Source organism: Natator depressus, chromosome 1, assembly GCF_965152275.1.
Source record: "Natator depressus isolate rNatDep1 chromosome 1, rNatDep2.hap1, whole genome shotgun sequence".
In the NCBI taxonomy this organism is placed as follows: Eukaryota; Metazoa; Chordata; order Testudines; family Cheloniidae; genus Natator; species Natator depressus.
The window spans coordinates 55,587,505-55,609,366 of record NC_134234.1 but is presented as its reverse complement, the minus strand read 5'-3'; the positions used below and the strand labels follow the sequence as shown (position 1 = coordinate 55,609,366).

Genomic DNA, 21,862 nt, shown 5'->3' with positions numbered 1-21,862 from the left:
CCTTTCCCTTTTGGTGTAACTTTAACATCCAGAAATAATATGTTACTTAATGTTTTACAAGGCAATGACAAAGGTTTAAAATTGAAAAGCGCTTTGTTATAAAACAAACTGCTTTATTGTGAGAGAGTTGGTTGAAAAGTGGGTAAGAAATATAATTAGCTAAATGAGTGTTTAGCATTAGGTGTTAATAGATATGTCTATATTGGCTCATTTTTGTTGTCAGGAGGGAGTATATATATTGCTACATTGACTCCAAAACACTAATCCTTAAGATTTTAGTATAAAATATTTTGCCTTGAGCTCTTTTCTGAAGTGCTTTTTTTCTTGAAATTTTCTGGTTGTTGCTTTGGTGGCATTTTTCACTGATTAGATTTTCCACTTGATGTGTGTAGTATTCACTTTGATATTACCACTTTACCATGTCTCTGGAATTGCACAAGGGAGGAATTAAGCCATTTCATATTTTAATCCTTATAAATTATTTTATCTTTCAGTCTTAAAAGGCCATAAGAAAGGAACATTTGAAAGAGAATATAAGTTGTATCCATTTTACTACTGAGCAGTTACTGTCACAAGCAATATCTACCTTTTTCAAATGTTGTGCTTCAGTGCGTAGGAGAGGAAAGCCTTATTTTCTCAGAACACACACCTAATTAAAGGCTTGGTTACTTTTAGAAAAGTAGACAGTGGGGACTTACCCCTAAAGCACCTGCACTTTTGAAATAACCTAACAAAACAAGCTGCAGTTCAGTTTCTTTAGGACTTGTTCCATCATAGGGGGCGGAGTAAAGGCTTGAGTTTAAGGATTTCATCAGCCTTTCCTTACCTTTTTCCTTTTGAGAAACTCCATCATAATCTAACCTTATTTAACCACAGTATTGTGCATTTCATTCCTTAATGTTTGATACCCAAGCAGCTAGTGCATCTTCTGAAGCCGTTCCAGTTAGTTGGGGTTTGTACTTAATGAGGCAGTCTTTTAAACAATCCTCTTCTACACCCAATAGTCAGGAATGGGTGTGAAGTGTTTTTATATTAGAGCAACCTTGCAAAAGGTGAGGGTGAGGGTGGATGAGAGAATGCAGCAGGCAGGAGCAGCTTCAAGGAGGGGCTCTACTGGTGGGGAGGAAGGAGAAAGACAAAGGATAGAGAGAGGGAAACATGAGGGGGGAAGCTGCATATTGGAGAGGAGTGCCCCTGCTTCCCAAAGACAAACCAGTGTCAAGGAGGTGGGAGCGCTCCTGAAGAGCTCAGGCCCCTGCTAATACAGCTGCTATCACTTAGTTGTTTCCCTGTTGTCTTCTGCCAGCAGGGGGCATGATAGCAAAACGGGGTCCAGGGAAGCATTAGTTTACCAGACTTCCCCTCCCAGTAGAGAATTGAGTCCTCATCATCACTCCTCATGCTGGGGCTTGGGTGAGGGTGACAGGCTATTGAGGATAGTCTTTACTGAGGTTTCTCCTGGGGGAATTTTGCACCAAAAAATTAAAAATTCTGCCAATTATATTTGTCAAAATAACACTACATAATCATGCCGGTTACAATTATTTTTGTAATTTTTTCAAAATACCTGTCAGCAACTCGGTCTGTAACAATACAGACATACACAAAAATCCCCCAGGAATAGAGTTAAAGAAACCCCTATGACAACCCAGTTCTTGTTTCTCTACCCCCTCCCACACAGAGCCCAGGTGGGGGGCCCTTCGGCCCAGACATTCACACCCCCTACCCTCCTAGAGCCCAGGGATCCAGAGGGAGAAACAGCCTGATGCTGGGTCCCGGGGTTGCACTGAGTTTCCTGCACACTGTCTCCTTCCTTCAGGGCATGCTGGGAATGGCACCTAGGGGGAACCTTCCAGTTCCCTCCCCCTTCCCCTGGCCTTGTCTTCTGTTTGCGAGCTGAACTGTGCCAGGTCCAGTCGCCCCTAGTGGTGGCCAACATATCTGCAGCCCATTTGTGTGGTGGGGAAAGTGTTCTGCGCACACAACATTAATCTCGACAAAATTCTGCCTTGCGCAGTGACGCAGAATTCCCCCAGGAGTAATTCTTACCCACTTCACTCACAGCATGATTAGATCAAACTGCATTAGAAAATACAAGATTTTACTAAAAATAAATGCTAACTTTAGTATATAAATGTAAAAGCAGGATAGAGCCAACTTTCTCTTTGTTCAGGCTTGTTCAGGATCTGCCTGCCACCCCCACACATGTGACTTGAAACACAACAGTCTGACGGCAGGAGGTTCAGAAAAGCCAATTACAATTAAAAAGATTGAGCAACATTTTCAAACGTTGGATGTTTAGGCACCTAAAAATGAATGACCTGGTTCTAAGTAGTGCTGACCACCCACAAGTGGGTCCAGGGAGAGTTTCAGGAGCGCTGGTCCGAGTCTCAGGAGTGCCAAGTACCTGCAACTCTCAGTGGAGCTAGTTGTGAGTACTCAGGATCACACCATTCATTTCAGGTATCTGACTTTAAGCATCCATGTTTCTGTCAAATGTTGGCCTTTCTTTCAGAATAGAATCCTACTTTATGGCGAGAAACGTTCCTCCTGTGTGAACTTTCAGAACACAGCAAAATACATCTTGGGGCACACTTTGATTTTTTTTTTTCTTTTTTTTTTTTTTTTTTTTCCCAGTGCACCTTCGGCTGAAAAAGTGTTTTTCTAGACAGGTTCAGCATACCGCTGTTTTAATTATTGCAGTAGAAGCCACACGGCTTGTTCTGCTATTGAATTCCTACCTGAAGCTTTTCTGCATATTTATCATAACCCTTTTGTGTGTTACAGACACCAGAGTGGTTGGACAGTGACTCCTGTCAAAAGTGTGACCAGCCTTTCTTCTGGAATTTTAAACAGATGTGGGACAGTAAGAAAATAGGCCTTAGACAGGTTTGTTCTGTTTTGTATTGATGGAATAATTTAAGAGAACAGTATATCTGGTAGTTCAATGAAATATTTTAACACTTTTCAGATATATAGAAACTTGTTTAACTTTTCTGTTGGCTGCTTGGTGATTAAAGGCATTTAGCTACCCTCATGCCAAGAGAGGGGGAATGGGCAGGCAAAGGCCTGGTGATGGGTGAATATCTTGGCCCTCACAAACAGAAGCACTTTTTGCAATCCATTTCTATAGAAAATGCATATTGTACATTGGCTTGGATAAATTTTGAGTTGCATGTGGGTTTAGCCACATTAATCCCATTTAATATCAACAAGAATATTCTGTACAAACAAACGTGGCCCAAATCTCACTTCTTCTGAAGATACTGGTGGAACCAGTATAATAGTCGACTAAAAAGGTCATTGCTTTCCATTCCAAGGCAAATGTCCATAATTGCTATTCCAACTGCCCAGAGTTATTAGCAAAACTGGTCTACCGTTTGCAGTGTGAGAAAAATGGACAGTGTTAGGTAGCAATTGTCACATTGCCAAAGGCGTTTCCAGGCCTGTTTTATTAGAAAGGATTGTAAAAAGCTGAGGAGAATCTGCTCACTTGATTTTAGATGGACAGTGTTTACATGGGCAATGTCAGGCATTCAGTTTAACACTGAGATGTAATCTGGCCCTCCAACAGTAACCAATGCAGCATTCCAGTATTACAAAGCCAGCAGGGAGGGGAAACTCGCTGTCCCCTATAATCCTAATGTATGATCCCAGAGCCCAGCTCAGTGTGTGAGATCCTACTCTGGTTCGCTTTGCGTGAAGTATTGCTGTTCCTTTTGTTGAGACTGAAAAAGTGGCAAAAGGGACCACATTGAGCTGCCTGACAGGAATGTATATTTGCATGTGTGTAGTCTCCTAATGATACACAGGCAATTCTCGTAACACTACTGTGCCTTGCATGCATTGATTCGCCCACACACTAATGAGAATACTCTTTTCCCCCTGCACCCCACGCACAAAAGAGAATATCCAGTCAGAGGATTTTTGCCTGGTCAAAACACCAGGCTGAGAAATGGTTCCCCAAAGATCTTTACTCTAGCTAGTGATACAGACTAAAGTAAGTAAAATAGCTGTGATCGAAATTCACCACATAATAATATAACTAGCTCTTATGTAGCTCTTTTCATCCACCACTCTCAAAGTGCTCTAAAAAGGTCAGAATCCCTGTGCCTCACTTCCTCGTCTGTGAAATGGGTATAGAGGAAGCGATTTGGCCAAGGTCACCCAGCAGGCCGGAGGCAGAGGCGGGACCAGAACCCAGCTCTCTAGTCCCATTTCGGTGCTCTGTCAACTAGGCCACACTGCCCCCATTTGGCCATCGATAGTTGGCTTACCCCAGATGCTTAGCTGATGTAGTTGTTAGTGAAAGGTAATGAAATGCAAAATTGAGGCTAGTTTTTTCGTACTATTCAGCTTTTTCTCCTTCTGCCCCGATTGGGGGTTCAGAGAATTTGCTTTGGCCCCAGGTAAGTTCTGCTGAGGCGAATGGGTGAAGTTAAGAGGAGATCACTGCTGTGCTTTGCTTTGTCCATTCTAACCAATCCTTTTTTGGCTTGCCTCTTTCAGCATCACTGCCGGATGTGTGGGAAAGCAGTGTGTGGCAAATGCAGCTCTAAGCGCTCCTCCATACCTCTGATGGGATTTGAGTTTGAAGTGAGAGTCTGCGATACCTGTCATGAATCGATAACGGATGAGGAGTAAGTCTAAACGATGAGCCCAGTTGCCTCAGAGGAGGCTTAATGAGTTACAGAACTCCTCAAGCTGTACTCCCCTGTACTGCACTCTGCTCAGAGTCAACCAGATGGGAGTGTCACAGAGCTGTGTAAAGTGCTTTCTCCTTTAACAGGTCAGGCCATCAGCCTCCATAGCTATGTGTAGAGCTGGGAATTAGTATCCTCCTTTATATGACTATAGTGTTCTTGTGCCTCATTTGCTGTGTTCAGTTCTGCATACCTCATTACTAGAAAGAGAGACAGTTTGGAGGGAGTTCAGGAAAGAGCAACAAAAACGTTCTGGCGGCCAGAGGAATTCATTTAATTAGTTCCTAATTTCTCTTTCTTGTGTGTAACTTGGTGCAGTGTCCTGCTGTTTGGAATACCAGGACTTATGGTACACATCTGTCTTATATCTGGGGATGCTCCCAGAAATGGAGTGTCGGGAGATGGGGATTTTTATGCAAAATAAAGGGTTAATTTTACCTGAAGCTAAAACTGTGGCTTCTACCAAGACTGCAGTACATAGTTGGACACAGATAGCAAAAATTGGAATATGAAGAATCATTTCTAAAGAGGTGGTGCAAAGTAGAAGAATCCTCCCAGCAGTGGATTTTAAACAGCCCTTGTTTCTTCCTACCTGTTTCTTTCCTGATATGCCCTTCCTGAATATGAAAGGGAAGCTGTTTTCACATTGTGCCTTACCACCAATCCCCCTGTGGAGAGAGAGACTGTGAACTACATCTCCCAGCCTGCCTTGCCAAAGACCTACTTACAAAGTTGGCCACCATGATGGACTGCATTTCCCAGCCTAACATGTCATTGAGAGGTTCCCAGAGATGGTCATCTTGCAATACTGGGCTGTCCTTTAGGGATGAAGCCCACCCTGTTTCAGAGATTCCAGCCTGGGGTATTAAAATCAGGGACAGCAGGATGAGCTTCTGTCATAGCACCATACTGCTTCACCAAGGCCCACTCACTTTCCCTTCTGTCAGTACCTGTCCCGTTAGGCTGAGTGACAGCTAAGTGGCTATGGGAAAGACAACAGTCTACAAACACACCAAAGGAAGAGGCTAATTAGTGTGCTGATTATTTTTAAAAAAAAAAATAGCATTTACCTGGTATACCACATAACTATATTAATTGTAGGAAACTGACTTTGTAATGGTGTCTGTTGTGTTTAGTGTGGTAAAACAGGGTATAACTAGGTGCAGTGGGATGAAATTAAAGGAAACATCTTTAGGCTAACTAAAAAGAAAAACTTACTTAAAAAGTCTATTCTATAGCCTAATGGATTCCATTTTCAGGAAGTGCTAGAAACCCTATTGTTTGGGACATTTAAAACTAAGCTGAACGAAACACGAGAAAATGTGCTGTAGGGAACCATCTTGCCTGGACAGTGGAGATGGACTGAATGATCTCTTAAAGTGTCTTCCAGTTCTATCTCCTGTGGTTTACTAAAACTCAGACGCGCTGGGGAGTTGCACAGTTCAATGCAATATTGGTCAAGGAAAGATCAGAAGTGCTCTGTTAAGAGGTATCTTCATTGTCCACACAAAAGCAGGTACACTTAGGTTTTCAGTATCTCCTCTGAAAGATTCCTGCACAGTAATGGCCTGGGAAATTTGATTTTTGTATCTCTGAAGGAAAACCTGTGATTCCAGGGAACTACAATCCTTTATAGGCTGTGTCTATACTGCATGGTCCTTATGGTGGCATGCAGAGTACATACACTGCACACATCCCTAGCAAGGTATAAATAGCAGTGTAGATGGGGAGGCACTGCTTAGATGAGTAAAGACCCCTGAACCCTGTGGGTATGTGCCCTCCACAGCTCTCTACACTCCCAAGCAGTGCCTGCCCCCTCTACACCACTAAAACCAGCAGTGTAGCATCCCTCTGCTTCCCTATCGCATGGAAGACTCTGGTAGCAAGGAAAGGCTCCAGTCGCCGCAGCAGCAGCTCTGCCAGAGCCTTTCACTGACACATGTAGCTTCACACCGCAGCATGGGAGCAGCCCACCTTTCACTGCAGCATGTAGCTACACGCCGCCACCACTAGTGGTGTGCCGTGTAGACATAGCCATAGAGAGACCATGAAGCCATCTCCTCTCACTCAATAATTAAGTTGAGTCACTGAAGAAAATCAGTTCCTTACATTAGTGTTCAAATTCTCATTTCTTCCTTTGTGAATAGTTCAGGGCAATACTGCAGACGCTGTCTCCTTGACTCTTGATCTTTGATCTTCTTTAGACGTGCACCCACAGCCACTTTCCATGACAGTAAGCACAACATTGTCCATGTACACTTTGACGCAACCAGGGGATGGTTATTGACTTCCGGGACAGACAAGATTATTAAGGTAGGACTAAGGAGACTGCTTTAGTTCATTTTCTGTCTCTTTTTCCATGTCCCTTCTTCTTCCCACATGATTTCAGGTCTAAGTCTCCCTTTCCTGCCAATAACAGACTCGTGGTGTAGGGAATCTCTAGGCTTTCATCAGACACTGCTGTTTCTCACCAGATATTTTTCACAGCCATTCAGAGATTGTTTCTGCCCAGTATGGATCATCAATGTCCTTCCATTGGGAGTTGCGCCTACCTTTCACAAGCAGGTGCCCTCTGCAATGGAATTGTTCAATCAGGGAGTTGGTACAAAAATTCTCTTGATTGTCACCCTGTCGATCAGAAAGCTGTGTTGATGCAACACGTTCTCCTCTCTCATAAGTGCGTGGCCTTGTCTTGCTGACGGCATCGCAGAGGATGAGAAGATTGTTTCAGATTAAACTGGTCATTCTGTGCGTGGTATCCACCAGGCTGGCTGGGACACGGTTTTTTAACTGACTAATTTTACACATAAGTCAGTAAGTTCCTTTGTGCCTTTCCATCTGAGTAAGGACAATATTATTTCAAACATATGCTATCTATTGTAGTATTAGTACTAACAAGGGAGTTGATAAGAAAATAATGTGCAAGACTAATCTGAAATGCCAGTTTCTTCTCAGAGTGCTTGTTCATGTTCATTCCATGTTAGGTGTGTGTACTCGTCACATGCACTCGTGCCGGAAGTTTTTCCCCTCAGTGGATCTGTAGGGGACCAGCTCTGGCACCCCCTGGAATGGCACGTGTTTGCCACAGTCTCCCCCCACCCTCCGTTCCTTCTTACCACCAGTGACTGTGCTGGAACGTTCCTTTGCTTCAGCAAACCTTTTCTTCTGTAGAACTGTTCGTTGCAAACCTTTCTATTGTACCATACTCCTTGTGGAGTCAGCACTGACACCAACACTGGAGCAGCTGAGATCGGACTCCATATCCAGCACCATGGTGTTGGTACGGAGCAGCCTGTGGGTACTGTTGTCAGACGGCAATCCACCTCCCTGGCACCGCCCAGTAAAAAGAGGAAGACCAGGAGAGGTCGGTCGCTTGCTTGCAAGGGCAAGGAGAGGGCAGGAGGCGAGCCTAGACCAATGAAGGGCGGCTCATCGCCTCCAAGTGGGAGTCAAGCCCCAGCTTCAGTTGTGCAGATTAGCCTATCCCGGGATGCGCTGGCCACTCTGGACAGTGGCATGGGAGTCCAGCACCTGGCAATGCTGTCCACCCCGGAGGCCCTGCTGGTGGCGCAGGATATCTTGTCCCTGCGGTGCTGCCCACAAAGGTGATGACAGCTCCCAAATCAAGGGGTAAGCTTGCCTTTGGACCACCATCTCGACCCCCTTCAGTGCAGCACCACTCGCCACCTCAGGGAGTGTCCCACCAATGCTCGCCTGCGCAGAGCCACCACGCCTTGGACATAGGGCTACCTACCAATTGGAGCCCTTGGCGCCAGTCTCTGGACTCCGGCCATCGCTCTGCGGGCTGTATACATCATACCTCTGGCGACTGATGCTGACCTACTGAGGCACGTTTATCCCCAGTACCAGGAGCGTCGCTCGCCTTCGGATCAATGCCACTCCAGTGGAAGCCTCCATCGGGACTCTCGGTACTGGTCGCTGGCCTATAGTCAGAGGTCACCATACCAGCATCAACTCTCGTCATCGCGGCGTCAGTCACATTCTTGCTCCCGCTCTGTGGACCAGCACCAGTCGGGAAGCATTCGGCATGGATCGCCGGGGTACCATTGTGGATCCGCCGAACGCTGACGCCGGTCACCGGGATCTCAACGCAGTGCGTTGTCACCCATGTACAGATCCCACTCGGAGCGTGGCAGTGTACGCAGCCAGGACTGACAGGCCTGGTTGGCGTTGTTGTGGTCCCAGTCTCCAGAACATGGCCCTCCATCCCTGGGCTCGGAGTTGGACTAAGAACCCCTGCAGGCAGGGCAAGGTCCTCCATTGGCACCGCCAGCACTATTGTTGCCCCAGGATCAATGGCCCATGCCATGGCACCGTTGGAACCCGGGGGAATTCACACAGCCACCACAAGGGCATAAGTCAGTGTCGGGAGTCTCCGACACCCTCTGCCACAGTCTCCTGCCCACCTGAGATGGAGGCCCCCAGGCATGGGACCCTCCCAGGTGCAACAGACAGGAGAAGAAGGCCATGCCGAGCAGGACACGGAGACAGTGACTCCTGCTGTATCTGCATTCTCTTTCTCATCCCCGATGAGGCTCCACCTACCGTACCCCCGGATGACACCAAAGCTCATCAGGAGCTTTTGAGGAGAGTAGCCTCGAACATGGGGCTAGAGACAGAGAAGCTAGAGGAGCCCTCGGACACCCTATGCAACTTCCTCAGCTAGAGTTACTCTGCCAGTACGTGAAGGGGTGGCAAAAATTACCAAGGCCCTCTGGCAGACCCCCTCATCGCTACCCCCTATTTCCAAGCATGCGGAGTGAAAGTACTATGTGCCTGCAAGAGGGCATGAATATCTTTATACCCACCCTTCCCCAAACTCGTTAGTAGTGTCTGCAGTCAACGAGCAGGAGAACCTGGAACAACTGCGGGCTACTCACAAAAATAAAGAGGTAAAGAAATTGGACCTTTTTGGGAGAGAGGTTTATTTGTCGTCAAGTCTACAGCTGAGGGTGATGAATCATCAGGCCCTATTGGGCTGCTATGATTTCAGTATTTGGCAATTGATGGCCAAATTTGCCTATTCCCTCCTGGAGAACCACAGAGAAGAGTCCCAGGCCATCCTGGAAGAGGGGCAGGGAGTGTCAACGGCGGCACTGCAGGCAGCCTTGGATGCAGCTGATTCTGCAGCGTGAACCATGGCTTCAGCCATAACAATGAGGAGGGTGGCGTGGCTGCCATCCTCGGGCTTGTCGATGGAGGTCCAACAGTCCATCCAGGACCTCCCCTTTGATGGTCAAGCTCTGTTTGGGGAGAAAACAGACGATAAGCTAAACAGGCTGAAGGACTTGGCTTACCCAGGTGTCGGGGTATCCTGATCTACCCGTACCTCAACAATTGGCTGGTCAAATGTCACTCCTGGTCCCAGGTCCAGGACACGGTCGTGATACTGCTGAACATATGCAGGAGACTGGGCCTGTTGATAAACAAGGAAAAATCAACATTAGTCCCTGTAGAAAGAATAGCGTTTATCGGGGCAGTCCTCAACTCCACCAGGGCAAAGGCGTTTCTGCCAGACGACAGGTTCCAGACGATAAGAGACCTCATTGCCGGAGTCTCTGCATTCCCTCTCATGACTGCCAGGGTCTGCCTATGACTGCTGGGCCACATGGCGACGTGCCCGTATGTCGTCCGCCATGCAATGCTCCAGATGCAACCCCTCCAGCAATGGCTGGCTATGGTCTATGCCCTGTCCAGGGATCACCTGGATAAGGTTACCACCATCCCACCAGAGGTACTAACCACGTTGCAGTGGTGGACTAACCCCAGAATGGTCCTCGATGGATCCCGTTCAACAGCCCGCATCCTTCGGTGTCGCTGATATCAGATGCCTCAGACCTCAGCTGGGGAGCACACCTCGGCGCAATGCGGACGCAAGGTACATGGTCCACAGAGGGAATGATGTTGCATATAAATGTCAAAGAACTCAGGGCGGTTCACCTAGCCTGCGGGGTTTTTCTCCCGCAGTTAACCGGCCGAATGGTTCAAGTGCTGATGGAAAATACGGCCTTCATGTTTTACATCAACAGGCAAGGGGGAGCATGCTCATCTGCCCTCTGTTAAGAGGCAAAAACAACAAGAAGTCCTTGTGGCACTTTAGAGACTAACAAATTTATTTGGGCATAAGCTTTCGTGGGCTAGAACCCACTTCATCGGATGCATGGAGTGAAAATACAGGAGCAGATATAAATACATGGGGGGGGTTGCATTACCAAGTGTGAGGTCAGTCTAACTCACACCTACTCTACTTGCCCGTACTCTACTACACTGATGACATCTTCATCATCTGGACCCACGGGAAGGAAGCCCTTGAGGAATTCCACCAAGATTTCAGCGATTTCCACCCTACCATCAACCTCAGCCTGGATCAGTCCACACAAGAGGTTCACTTCCTAGACACTACAGTGCAAATAAGTGATGGTCACATAAACACCACCCTATACCAGAAACCTACTGACTGCTATACTTACCTACATGCCTCTAGCTTTCATCCAGACCACATCACACGATCCATTGTCTACAGCCAAGCTCTAAGATACAACCGCCATTGCTCCGATCCCTCAGACAGAGACAAACACCTACAGAATCTCTATCAAGCATTCTTAAAACTGCAATACCCACCTGGTGAAGTGAAGAAACAGATTGACAGAGACAGAAGAATACCCAGAAGTCACCTACTACAGGACTGGCCCAACAAAGAAGGTAACAGAACGCCACTAGCCGTCACCTACAGCCCCCAACTAAAACGTCTCCAGCACATGATCAAGGATCTACAGCCTATCCTGAAGGATGATCCCTCACTCTCACAGATCTTGGGAGACAGACAGCCTCCCAACCTGAAGCAAATACTTACCAGCAACTATACACCACACAACAAAAACACCAACCCAGGAACCAAACCCTGCTACAAACCCTGGTGCCAACTCTGTCCACATATCTATTCAAGGGACACCATCACAGGAGCTAACCACATCAGCCACACCATCAAGGGCTCATTCACCTGCACATCTACCAATGTGATATATGCCATCATGTGCCAGCAATGCCCCTCTGCCATGTACATTGGCCAAACTGGACAGTCTCTACGCAAAAGAATAAATGGATACAAATCTGATATCAGGAATCGTAACATTCAAAAACCAGTCGGAGAACACTTCAATCTCTCTGGTCACTCAATAACAGACCTAAAAGTGGCAATTCTTCAACAAAAAAACTTCAAAAACTGACTCCAGTGTGAAGCTGCAGAACTGGAATTACTTTGCAAACTGGATACCATCAGATTAGGCCTGACTAGAGACTGGGAGTGGTTGGGTCATTACAAAACCTAAACTTAACTTCTGCAATACTAATTTCTCCCTACTGTTACTCACACCTTCTTGTCAACTGTCTGTAATGGGCCACTCTCTGAACACTTCAAAAGTTATTTTTCCTCCCTTGATATCCTGCTGTTAATTGATTTATCTCATTAGACTGACCGCACGCTTGGTAAAGCAACCCCTCATGTATTTATATCTGCTCCTGTATTTTCTCTCCATGCATCCGATGAAGTGGGTTCCAGCCCGTGAAAGGTTATGCCCAAATGAATTTGTTAGTCTCTAAGGTGCCACAAGGACTCCTTGTTGTTTTTGGTGATGCAGACTAACATGGCTACCACTCTGAAACCCTGTTAAGAGGCACTCCACCTATGGCATTTCTGCATCCCGCATGCAATCCACCTAGATGCCTATCACCTTCCCGGTGTCAGGAACACGCTGGCAGATCGCCTCAGCAGGTCTTTTTCTCACCACAAGGGGTCGCTCCACTCAGAAGTGGTCCAGATGCTTTTCCAGAGGTGGGGAACTCCCTAAGTGGGACCTATTCACCACCAGACAGAACAGGAAATGTCATCAGTTTTGCTCCCTGCAGGGCCTTGGCCTTGCTTTCCCAGGCACCTTTCTCCTATCCTGGTCGGGGGTCCTGATGTATGCATTCCTGCCCATCCCACTTGTCAGCAAAGTCCTGTCAAAAATCAAGAGGGACAAGGCTCGAGTCATTATGATCACACCAGCATGGCCACACCAGCATTAATTCGGCACACTGTTGGATCTAGCAGTACTGCCCCCCCCCCCCCCCCCGGGGCGACCTCCTGGACCTTCTTTTGCAAGACCACGGTCACCTCCTGCACCCCAACTTCTCCTTCCTCCATCTCACAGCGTGGATGCTGCATGGCTGAACCCAGAGGAGCGAGCCTGCTCCAGGGTGATGCAGCAGGTCCTTTGGGGAAGTAGAAAACCCTCCACTAGAGCGACTTACCTGGTGAAGTGGACGAGGTTCTTCCATTGGGCATCTGAGCATAGCGTCTCCCCAACGTGCTCCTCTCTGCAGTCAATCTTGGAATACCTGCTCCTCCTGAAGAATCAGGGCCTGGCCCTCTCTTCTATCAAGTTTCATCTAGCTGCCATCTCAGCTTTTCATCTGCCGATCCAGGGTAGATTGGTGTTCTCACATGAGATGTCCTCCAGGTTCATGAAAGGCCTCGAAAGGCTTCTCCCTCTCGTTAGGGATCCTGTCCCGTAATGGTACCTCAATCTTGTTTTCTCCAGACTCACAGGTCTGCTATTTGAACCCTTGGGCTCTTGTTCCCTTTCTCACCTATCGTGAAAAGTCACTTTCCTTGTGGCAGTGATGTCGGCTTGACAAGTGTCGGAGATTAAAGCCCTAAGCTCGGAACCACCTTACGTGGTCTTCTACAAAGACAAGGTGCAGTTGCAGCCCCATCCGACCTTCCTGCCAGAGGTGATGTCTTCCTTCCATATCAGCCAGGACATCTTCCTCCCGGTGTTCTGACCTAAGCCGCACAGGACTGATGAGGCTAGGTGGCTACACGCCTTGGACGTCCACCATGCCTTGGCGTTTTACCTGGAGCATACCAAGCCCTTTCGCAGGTCAATGCAGTTCTTCATCACAACAGTGGACAGGATGAAGGGCCTTTCGGTGTCCTCTCAGAGGACCTCCAACTGGATTACCTCATTATGACGTTGTCTGATTAAAATATAATTATGCAAGCCATTATTTCTACCACTGTGTTATACTTGCAACGAATTTTATACAGACTATAAATCATGGCCAGAAGGGGTTAAACAGCTTGCAGGCTGGATGACCCAAAGCCGACCTTTAAAGTCATGCTAGAAAGGTATGTGAACTTTGAAATGCAAATCTGTGAAGTAATACTAATTGTGTGTATCTTGGATGCTACCCGTGTAAACAGACAGTTCCTGTCTGTCACTATAACTATAACATGAGCAAGCACTCAAAGAAGAAAAGACAGTTACTTTTCCGTAACTGGTATTCTTCGAGATGTGTTGCTCATGTCCATTCCATAACTCGCCCTCCTTCCCCACTGTCGGAGTTTCCAGTAAGAAGGCACTGAGGGTGGGGGAGCTCGCAGTGACCCTTATACTGTGGCATACGCGCTCCATTCCAGGGGGTGCCAGAGCCGGTCCCCTACGGACACAGAGGGAAAAACTTCTGGCACCAGTGCATGTGGCGAGCACACACAGCTAACGTGAGTTGCTCATGTCCATTACATCTCGAAGAACACCAGTTATGGAAAAGGTAACTGTCTTTTATCCTGGCCAGTCCTGATTCAGGTCATGGGCCATCCATGAGCAAGAAATTCTTAAAACCAGTCACGTCACTGAGCTTCATACCTGGAGCTCTGATGTGGCAGAAATGGGGGAAATGAAACAGTACCTTCTCTTAAAAAAAAAAAAAAAAAAAAGAGAGAAAAAAAAAATCCAAACAGCTGAAGAATTGAAGGAATTGTTCTGTATCCTTGTGCCTGAAAAACTGAAAATGTGTTAAGTGCTAATAAGTGGTGTACAGCCTCAATAGATTGCTAGGGTGGAATGTTTTTGTCTTAAGCAAATGTCTCAAATTTCATTTAAAAATACACTTTAAAGTTCTCATAGCACAAAAAATCATTGTACAAATTCAGTCTTCTATACACCACCCAATTGCCTTGGCTGTTTTTGTGTAACAGTGATGGAAGATAGATTTTGTCACCTGTGCAACTTAAAAATAATTCTTACACTGAGACCTTGGGTGCATCAGCACTAGTAAAACAGAGGTTAGCTATCTAGATGTAGCTTACCTTGACAAAAGGAAAGGACTATAGCTCATAAACCTAGAATCATAGAATCTCAGGGGTGGAAGGGACCTCAGGAGGGCATCTAGTCCAGCCCCCTGCTCGAAGCAGGACCAGTCCCCAACTAAATCATCCCAGCCAGGGCATGCTAATCAGACATGTAAGCAAAAGTGCTGTGTTCTTGGTTTTATGCTTTGGCTTCTTGTAATGAAGGATCTGTTTTAAGTTAAATGAGTTAAAACGAGGTCAAACGTTTTCAAACCTTTGGAGAAAATGCTTCTTGTATTAACAGAAGAGCACAATACTTTCCCCTAGGCGATTACATGCATTCTTGTTGTTTTTAACAGTTGTGGGATATGACACCAGTAGTGTCTTGATGATACACCAGTGAAACTTAAAGGCGGTATTTACTGAAGAAACAGATTTCCTAACTCTAATCGTATTGCAGAAGATAAAATGCTGCGTGTACATGGCAGATAAGGAAGGAGCTAACACATCTGTGTTGATTTTTCAAGGCATCGCCTCGATCAAGGTTGAACATTTGCACGAAGACTCTATTTCAACTTGTTCTCAAAATATCCGAGAAGGTATTTTTTTAACTAACGGTTTGTACGATCGGTTCAGTTATTTTGAGTTTATCTGGAAAATCTGTGTGCCGTGCAATTTAGTTTTTATGTTTCATTACGTTGGTATACTTGTTGCTTTGTGTGAAAGGGTTCTTTGTTTTGTGTCTGGGCTTGTAAGAAAGTTTCCAATCGCAACATACTGTACAAAGCTATCAGAGCTCCCCAGAGAGAGTACCTATTTATTCGTGATGTTTTTGCTAACAGCCTCTTCCGTGGAGCAACTTTGAGCAGTACCTTTGCTTACTGCATCGTAAAGGATCTGTGGAACCATTGCACCTTTCCGAAAAGGGCTCTTCCATCTACTTGTTCTAGCAAATATCACCTTGAGATGGCATTTTATTGTTGCATAAGATGGTATTCAGTTCCTTCTGTCTCTTCCCTTGCCACACAGGTTGCAAAATCAAGGGGCTGGGTTGCTTAGCAACTAATCTTACAATAACTGAAATAGTTTTCCAGCCCAGAGCATTAACAAGGAGTGTCCAGACCAGTTTGAATTTGATGAGGCTGCACAGGCTGCTTCAAATTAAATTGGCAGCGGCTTGTAGAACTGTGGAATTGTATAAAAGGGCATCTAAACAGGCTTGGTCGGGCCCAAACAAGCCTGTTTCTTCCTCACAAAGCATCATGTCAGTGTTTACGTCTGTCTCTTTTGCTGGAGAGAATTTAAACTTTCCCATTTCCGCTCCCCACCCAGTTATTTATATTTATTTTAAAATTGCTGATGGTTTTTATTAATCGTGTATATAGTCCAGAAACTAATGTGGCTGACTCACACCCATTGTCCTGCTGTCCGGTTTGGCAGTTTCTTTTTAAAAATAAAAATGATTAAAAAACCCACCCTGGCCCAAATGACCTTTTTAAAGGGATATTGTCGAGGTTCATAGGTGGGCGAAATTGTCCTCCTTCCACAGAGGTCCCATCTGGAAGGTCCTTGCTTTCTGGATTCCTGAATGTTTCGTTTATAAATAAATTATTATGGCCATGCTTTGAAGAAACTAAAAGTGGAAAGACTGCAGCAGGTACTGTCGGACCTTTCATATGGGGCCACTATTTTACCCACCACTATTTTACCCACCAAAATGGAGGAGAACCAGAGACTCCAACATCCACAAGGTAGGCACCATGATCTGGGGACATGGATACACAACTGGTAATTAGCAAGTCAGTGGCACAAGCTAGGTCTTCCATGTGGCCTTGAAGTGACTTGCCCCTCTCTGTGCATCATTCCCCCACTGTAAACTGGAGTGTAATGATACACACCCACTTTTGTAAAGCATGTTGCAGGCTGCGGATTTCAAGTGCTGTAGTGCTAATTGTGCTATTATAGCTCTGCAAACATCTACTCTTGCCCCTTGCCTACAGTAGGTAACTTTCTTTTAAAGTGGGTGAATAAAATATAATTAGTTCTTCACCCGTCATCAGTTGTCCTAGTAAAGGGTGAGTGAGTAGGTGTGTGCGCGCGCCACGGCTGGTCCATCTTCCTGATAGTTCTGTGTTTTGCATTATTTACTCTATATGTATAGGTTTGCCAATCCTCATATTCTCCTTTTTAAAATGACCCTACTCTCGCTTTATTGGACATGCTGCCAAGTATCTGCTTCTCCTCTAAGCAGCCCATTTTAACATATATTTTCAAACATGATAAAGGCTTAGCTAAAAGAATCTTTTCTAATGTAAATGTTAATTCTTTTGCAAGCCATCCTGCTTTCTCTCATGGTAGCTGGCTGCTGATTTTATCCTCCCACTGGAAAACCTTTCAAAGGTGGGTCATTACACCCTGTTCCATATTGTATGACTAAGGCTACAATTCAGTCATGGATATTTTTAGTAAAAGTCATGGACAGGTCGTGGGCAGTAAAGAAAAATTCATGGCCAGTGACTTGTCCATGACTTGTACTATATACCCCTAACGAAAACTTGGGCCAGGGGTAATTTCGGGGGGTGGGGCTGCCATGGGTGCTGGGGACGGGCACGAGCACACAGCCCAGGACCCCCGCTGGTGCTTGGCGGAGGGGAGAAGGTTGGCAGGGCTGGCAGGCTCCCTACCCGGCTCCATGTGGCTCCCCAGAAGCAGCCGGCATGTCCCTGCAGCTCCTAGCGGGAGGGGATGGGAGGGGAGGGAAGGCCAGAGGGGGCTCCGTGTGCTGCCCTTCCCCCACCCCCACCCCCCCACGAGCACCAGCTCCGTAGCTCCTGCTGGCCAGGAACCTCAGCCAATGGGAGCTGCGGAGGTGCTGCCTTCAGGCAGGGGTACTGCGCAGAGCCCCTTGGCCCTTCTGCCTAGGAGCTGCAGGGACATGCCAGCTGCTTCTGGGGAGCTGCCTCCCACCCCAGGTAAGCGTCATCCCGCACCCCAGCCCTGAGCCCCCTCCCACATCCAAACTATTGTTGTTGATGGGCAAAGTCACGGAGGTCACTGAAAGTCCTGAAATCCGTGACCAACATGCAGCCTTAATGATGACTGAAATTTCTTCTGCTGAAAAAGCTATGCAAGATAACTCAGTGGTTTGCCAATGTCCAAATGCTTGTTGCTTAGCTGGGGTGAAACTGCTGAATTATGCTACTCCACAATACCTTGGAAGGGTCGGGCTACTTTCCTAAAAACAAGATCCACTTTGCTGCTGCTCTGAACAAGTATGTAGCGGGATGGGTGAAACATCCGGAAATACTGGGCAAAGCAACTCAGACCAGTATCTTTCGTAAAAATGTGTACACTTAGCTTTGGTCTACACTACAGAGTCAGTCAGTGTAAGGCAGCTTATGTCGACCTAACTCTGTAAGTGTCTACGTTGGTGGGAGCTACTTTTTAATATCAGTCGCCCGCTACACTGACTTAATAACTCTACCTCCAAGAGAGGCGTAGTGCTTCAGTCAATGTAGTTAGGTCAAGGCAGTGTCAGTGTAGACATTGCGTTGCTTACATCGCCTGTTGCTGCCTTTCAGAAGCCGTCCCACAATGCCCCACACTGACAGTTCAATCAGTGCAAGTGCTCCTGGTGAGGACGTGCACCGCTGACACAAGGAGCGTAGTGTGAACGTGTAAAAGCAATTTAATTACTGTGGTGGCTGTACATTGACAGCAGTTAGGGCAACTTAATTTTGTAGTGTAGACATGCCCAAAGATAAACACTAAGAGGGCAGTTCAGCATCTGGTGTAAATTATAGTTCCATTGAAGTCCTGAGGCGCTAACAATTTACACCAGCTGAGGATTTACCCCTGTGTCTTTTAGCCTCTCCCTCATAGGCGCTGTAAGTACAAATCCACCAAACAAAAAATTAAGCAGAGTTTTTACCCTCCAAAATGGAGGAGAACCAGAGACTCCAACATCCACAAATCCCATTTGGCTGTAAGAGGGTTTGACTGTGGTGTGAAAACAGACTTCTCTGCAAATTGTAATGAAGTCCTTTTCTTGATCTTTACAATTTAAATGCTGTGGATGAGAGACTGAGAAATCCCATTCTGTGGGTTGGTTTGTTTGTTTGTGTCTCTTTGTGCCTAGAAAAAATTCTGATTGGGCAGTTCAGGGTTCAGTCTACTAACAAAAAGAATTGTCTTGACTGGAGGGTACATAAGAGTTAAAGGGGGTCTGTTCTCCTCTTGATGTAATCACATAGCTCTCATTGGAGCTACGTCTTGTGTATGTGAAGGGGAAAATAGACCTGTCTCACTTGAACTGCAGCTCCTTTATCTCCCAAATAAAAGTACAAGGATTCGACAGTGGGAGAGTTAAGAAGAATGTCCAATCTCTGGGATAAGAGTTAGGCCTTGTCTACACTATGGGGGGAGATGGATCTAAATTTCGCAACTTCAGCTACGTGAATAATGTAGCTGAAGTCTACATAGCTTAGATCTACTTACTGCGGGGTCCACACTATGCTATGTCGACAGAAGACACTCTCCCGTCGACTCCCTTGTGCTTCATTCCGGTGGAGTACAGGAGTCGATGGGAGAGCCATCTGCGGTCAATGTAGTGGGTCTTCACTAGACGCGCTAAATTGACCGCTGATTTATCAGTCGCCGCACGTCTATTCCCCCCGTAAGTGTAGACAAGCCCTTAGTGTCAGTTTCTTTCGGCCCTTTGATCAGCATGGATCACAAAATTCCTGTTGCCTACTCCATTTTTTTCTTATAGCTGTGAGGAGAAACCCTCAGTGCAATTAATCTATACAATTATCCTTTTTCTTTTTACTTGGAGGTGAGCAACGGGCATCTTTCAGCAGGGATGTAAAATTACATCCTAAGAAGTACAAGCAGAAATCCTCCATTTTCTCGGGGTAGTTGATTACAGTTGCTGTTTATTTTAGTTACAGGATTTTTCCACTGCATGAATGCAGAAAACACTAGCCTTCCTCCACTCTTAAATTTAAATTTATCAGATTTTCATCGATCCTCTGTTAGCTTTTTTCCCCTTCAGGGAATCTACTCAGTTTGTGTGGCTTAAAAACCAGTGATTACTGCAATGCTTACAGAAAATAAGCCCCACTATTATTGTACATTGCACTGACAATAAATGAATGTGTTGGCAGCAGACCTGAGGCAAGATATTAATGTAGCTACTTGTGTTACTGCTCAGTACTGGTGACTAAAGAAAGATATTTCCACGGTGTGGGGCTGGAGGAGAAGCTGAGAAGAGTGTTGTTTTTCTCTAAGGTAGGAAGTAGAAATGAGATGAAATTAGGCAAAGGAAAATGGATGCTGACTACTAGCAACAGTTTTCTTAGATAACAGCAGTTGTCTCCCGAGGATAGAAGAAACAAACTCATTGCATGGGTCATTTCCAACTGGACAGAGGACTAACAAACCGTACTGCAGGGAAGAATTCTGCAGTAGTAACAAGAAACTAGATGATCCAATAGGTCTCTTTTCTCTCTATTTTCTACGACCTGATGATGATCCTGAAGCTTTTTTGACCTTGGTATCAAGCAAGAAAAAAAAAGGGGAGGTGGTCCTTAACACCACCTGGTGTGATCCTTGAAGTGGAATCAAAGGGGATAATTGTTAAAGCTTAACCCTGTCAGCGTTGTTTAAATATAAACAGTATTGGGCAGAGGGTGGGGAGCATATTTCCTCAGTCTTGGGTTGGTTTGCTGAAGAGAAGGTGGGATGTAGACATCTGAAACCGATTCTGTGTAGCCCCATCTAGTTGCAGAAAGAAACCATTGGTTTAAGCAAACTAAAGGAAATTATTGTATGTTCTCATAAGCAGATTGCTTCGTTTCATAAGACTTAAATGTAGGTGAAAAATATTGATATGATTTTCCTTAGTCCAAAACATTAGGGCTGCTATAACTATTATTTTAGAATACTGTGCAAGAATGTCCTTACTGTTTACAACAGAGCTTGGGAAAAAGGACCAGATTAATTATCAGCATTTAAATCTTTCTATTTTGTAGTGTGTAGGAACTAACTGTGCAATGAATGTGTACATATTCCACGTGAGTATCCTGATTCTTTACAGAAGACTGCATTAAACCAATGTTGCATATTTTTTCAATAAAGCCTTTTTCATCTTTTCACTATATGCCGTGCATACACTCAGATATGTTTAAAACAAAAACCACAACCCTAACCACATTTCTAGGAAGAAATGCTGACTGCCCTGAGCTCTAACTTGAAGTGGTTTGGGCATAAGAGATAAGTATCACTTTATTATATGCAAGCTTGCTGATTTTGGATGAGCCAAAAGTCTGGCAAAGCACTGTGTGAGAGCAGATATGTTACAGAATCACTTGTGTGCGGTGGGGCCAGATGGAAAAGATGGGGCCAGATTTTTCCTCATGATCTCACACATGAATGACAGTGGGAATCCTGCATGCATTTGAGGGAAAAACTTTTTGCCTCCAGCTTGGGACCAATAAAGACCCAAAATTGTAATCAAGATTCAAAGAGATTCTCCCTTAATTTTGTGTGGCTACTTCAGTATCTTCAGTTGGATGCGGTTTTTTTGTTTGTTGCACTTTTTTTTCCCCAGGCATCTCTGAATTTCTCCATTCTGTTTATTTGTGTTCAGTGAGACTGAAATCTTTTCCTGTTGGGGACAGAACTCAGAGAACCATTGACAAAATAATTCTCTTTCAGCACTGTTTTCTTTTGAATATTCTCACACTGAATTAAGAGTGGAGTTGCATAATAGTCAACAGGATACAAAGCTGAACCCAGTTCTGCTGTTTTAGCCTTCTTTATTAATCACAGCATGCCCAGAGGTCCCTGTCAGGATCGGGATCCCATGGTGAGTAAGGATGGTCCTGGTTGTTAGTGCTAGTCTGGGACTCTGGAGACATGGAGTTCAATTCCCTGCTTTGCCAGAGACTTCCTGTGTGACCTTGTGCAACTCACGCAGTCCCTCTGTGCCGAAGTTCCCCATCTGTACAGTGGGAGCTATAGC

The 21,862-nt window shown here is 45.7% G+C and overlaps 1 protein-coding gene across 3 annotated transcripts in view; it reads left to right on the top strand.

Annotated features, from left to right (window-relative positions):
• Positions 1 to 21,862, top strand: part of WDFY2 (WD repeat and FYVE domain containing 2) — a 145,812-nt gene that overhangs the window by 92,957 nt on the left and 30,993 nt on the right. The window contains exons 9-12 of one of the 3 annotated variants that reach the window (XR_012640490.1): positions 2,788 to 2,889; positions 4,510 to 4,640; positions 6,908 to 7,016; positions 15,198 to 15,437. Coding sequence is in view for 2 of the 3 variants with exons in the window: in XM_074960290.1 (XP_074816391.1) it covers positions 2,788 to 2,889; positions 4,510 to 4,640; positions 6,908 to 7,016; positions 15,198 to 15,227 (372 nt within the window). In the remaining variant the exon portion in view is untranslated. Of the gene's footprint in view, positions 1 to 2,787; positions 2,890 to 4,509; positions 4,641 to 6,907; positions 7,017 to 15,197; positions 17,144 to 21,862 lie in introns of those variants that run through there. The other 2 variants (XM_074960290.1, XM_074960303.1) reach the window with 2 other exon arrangements.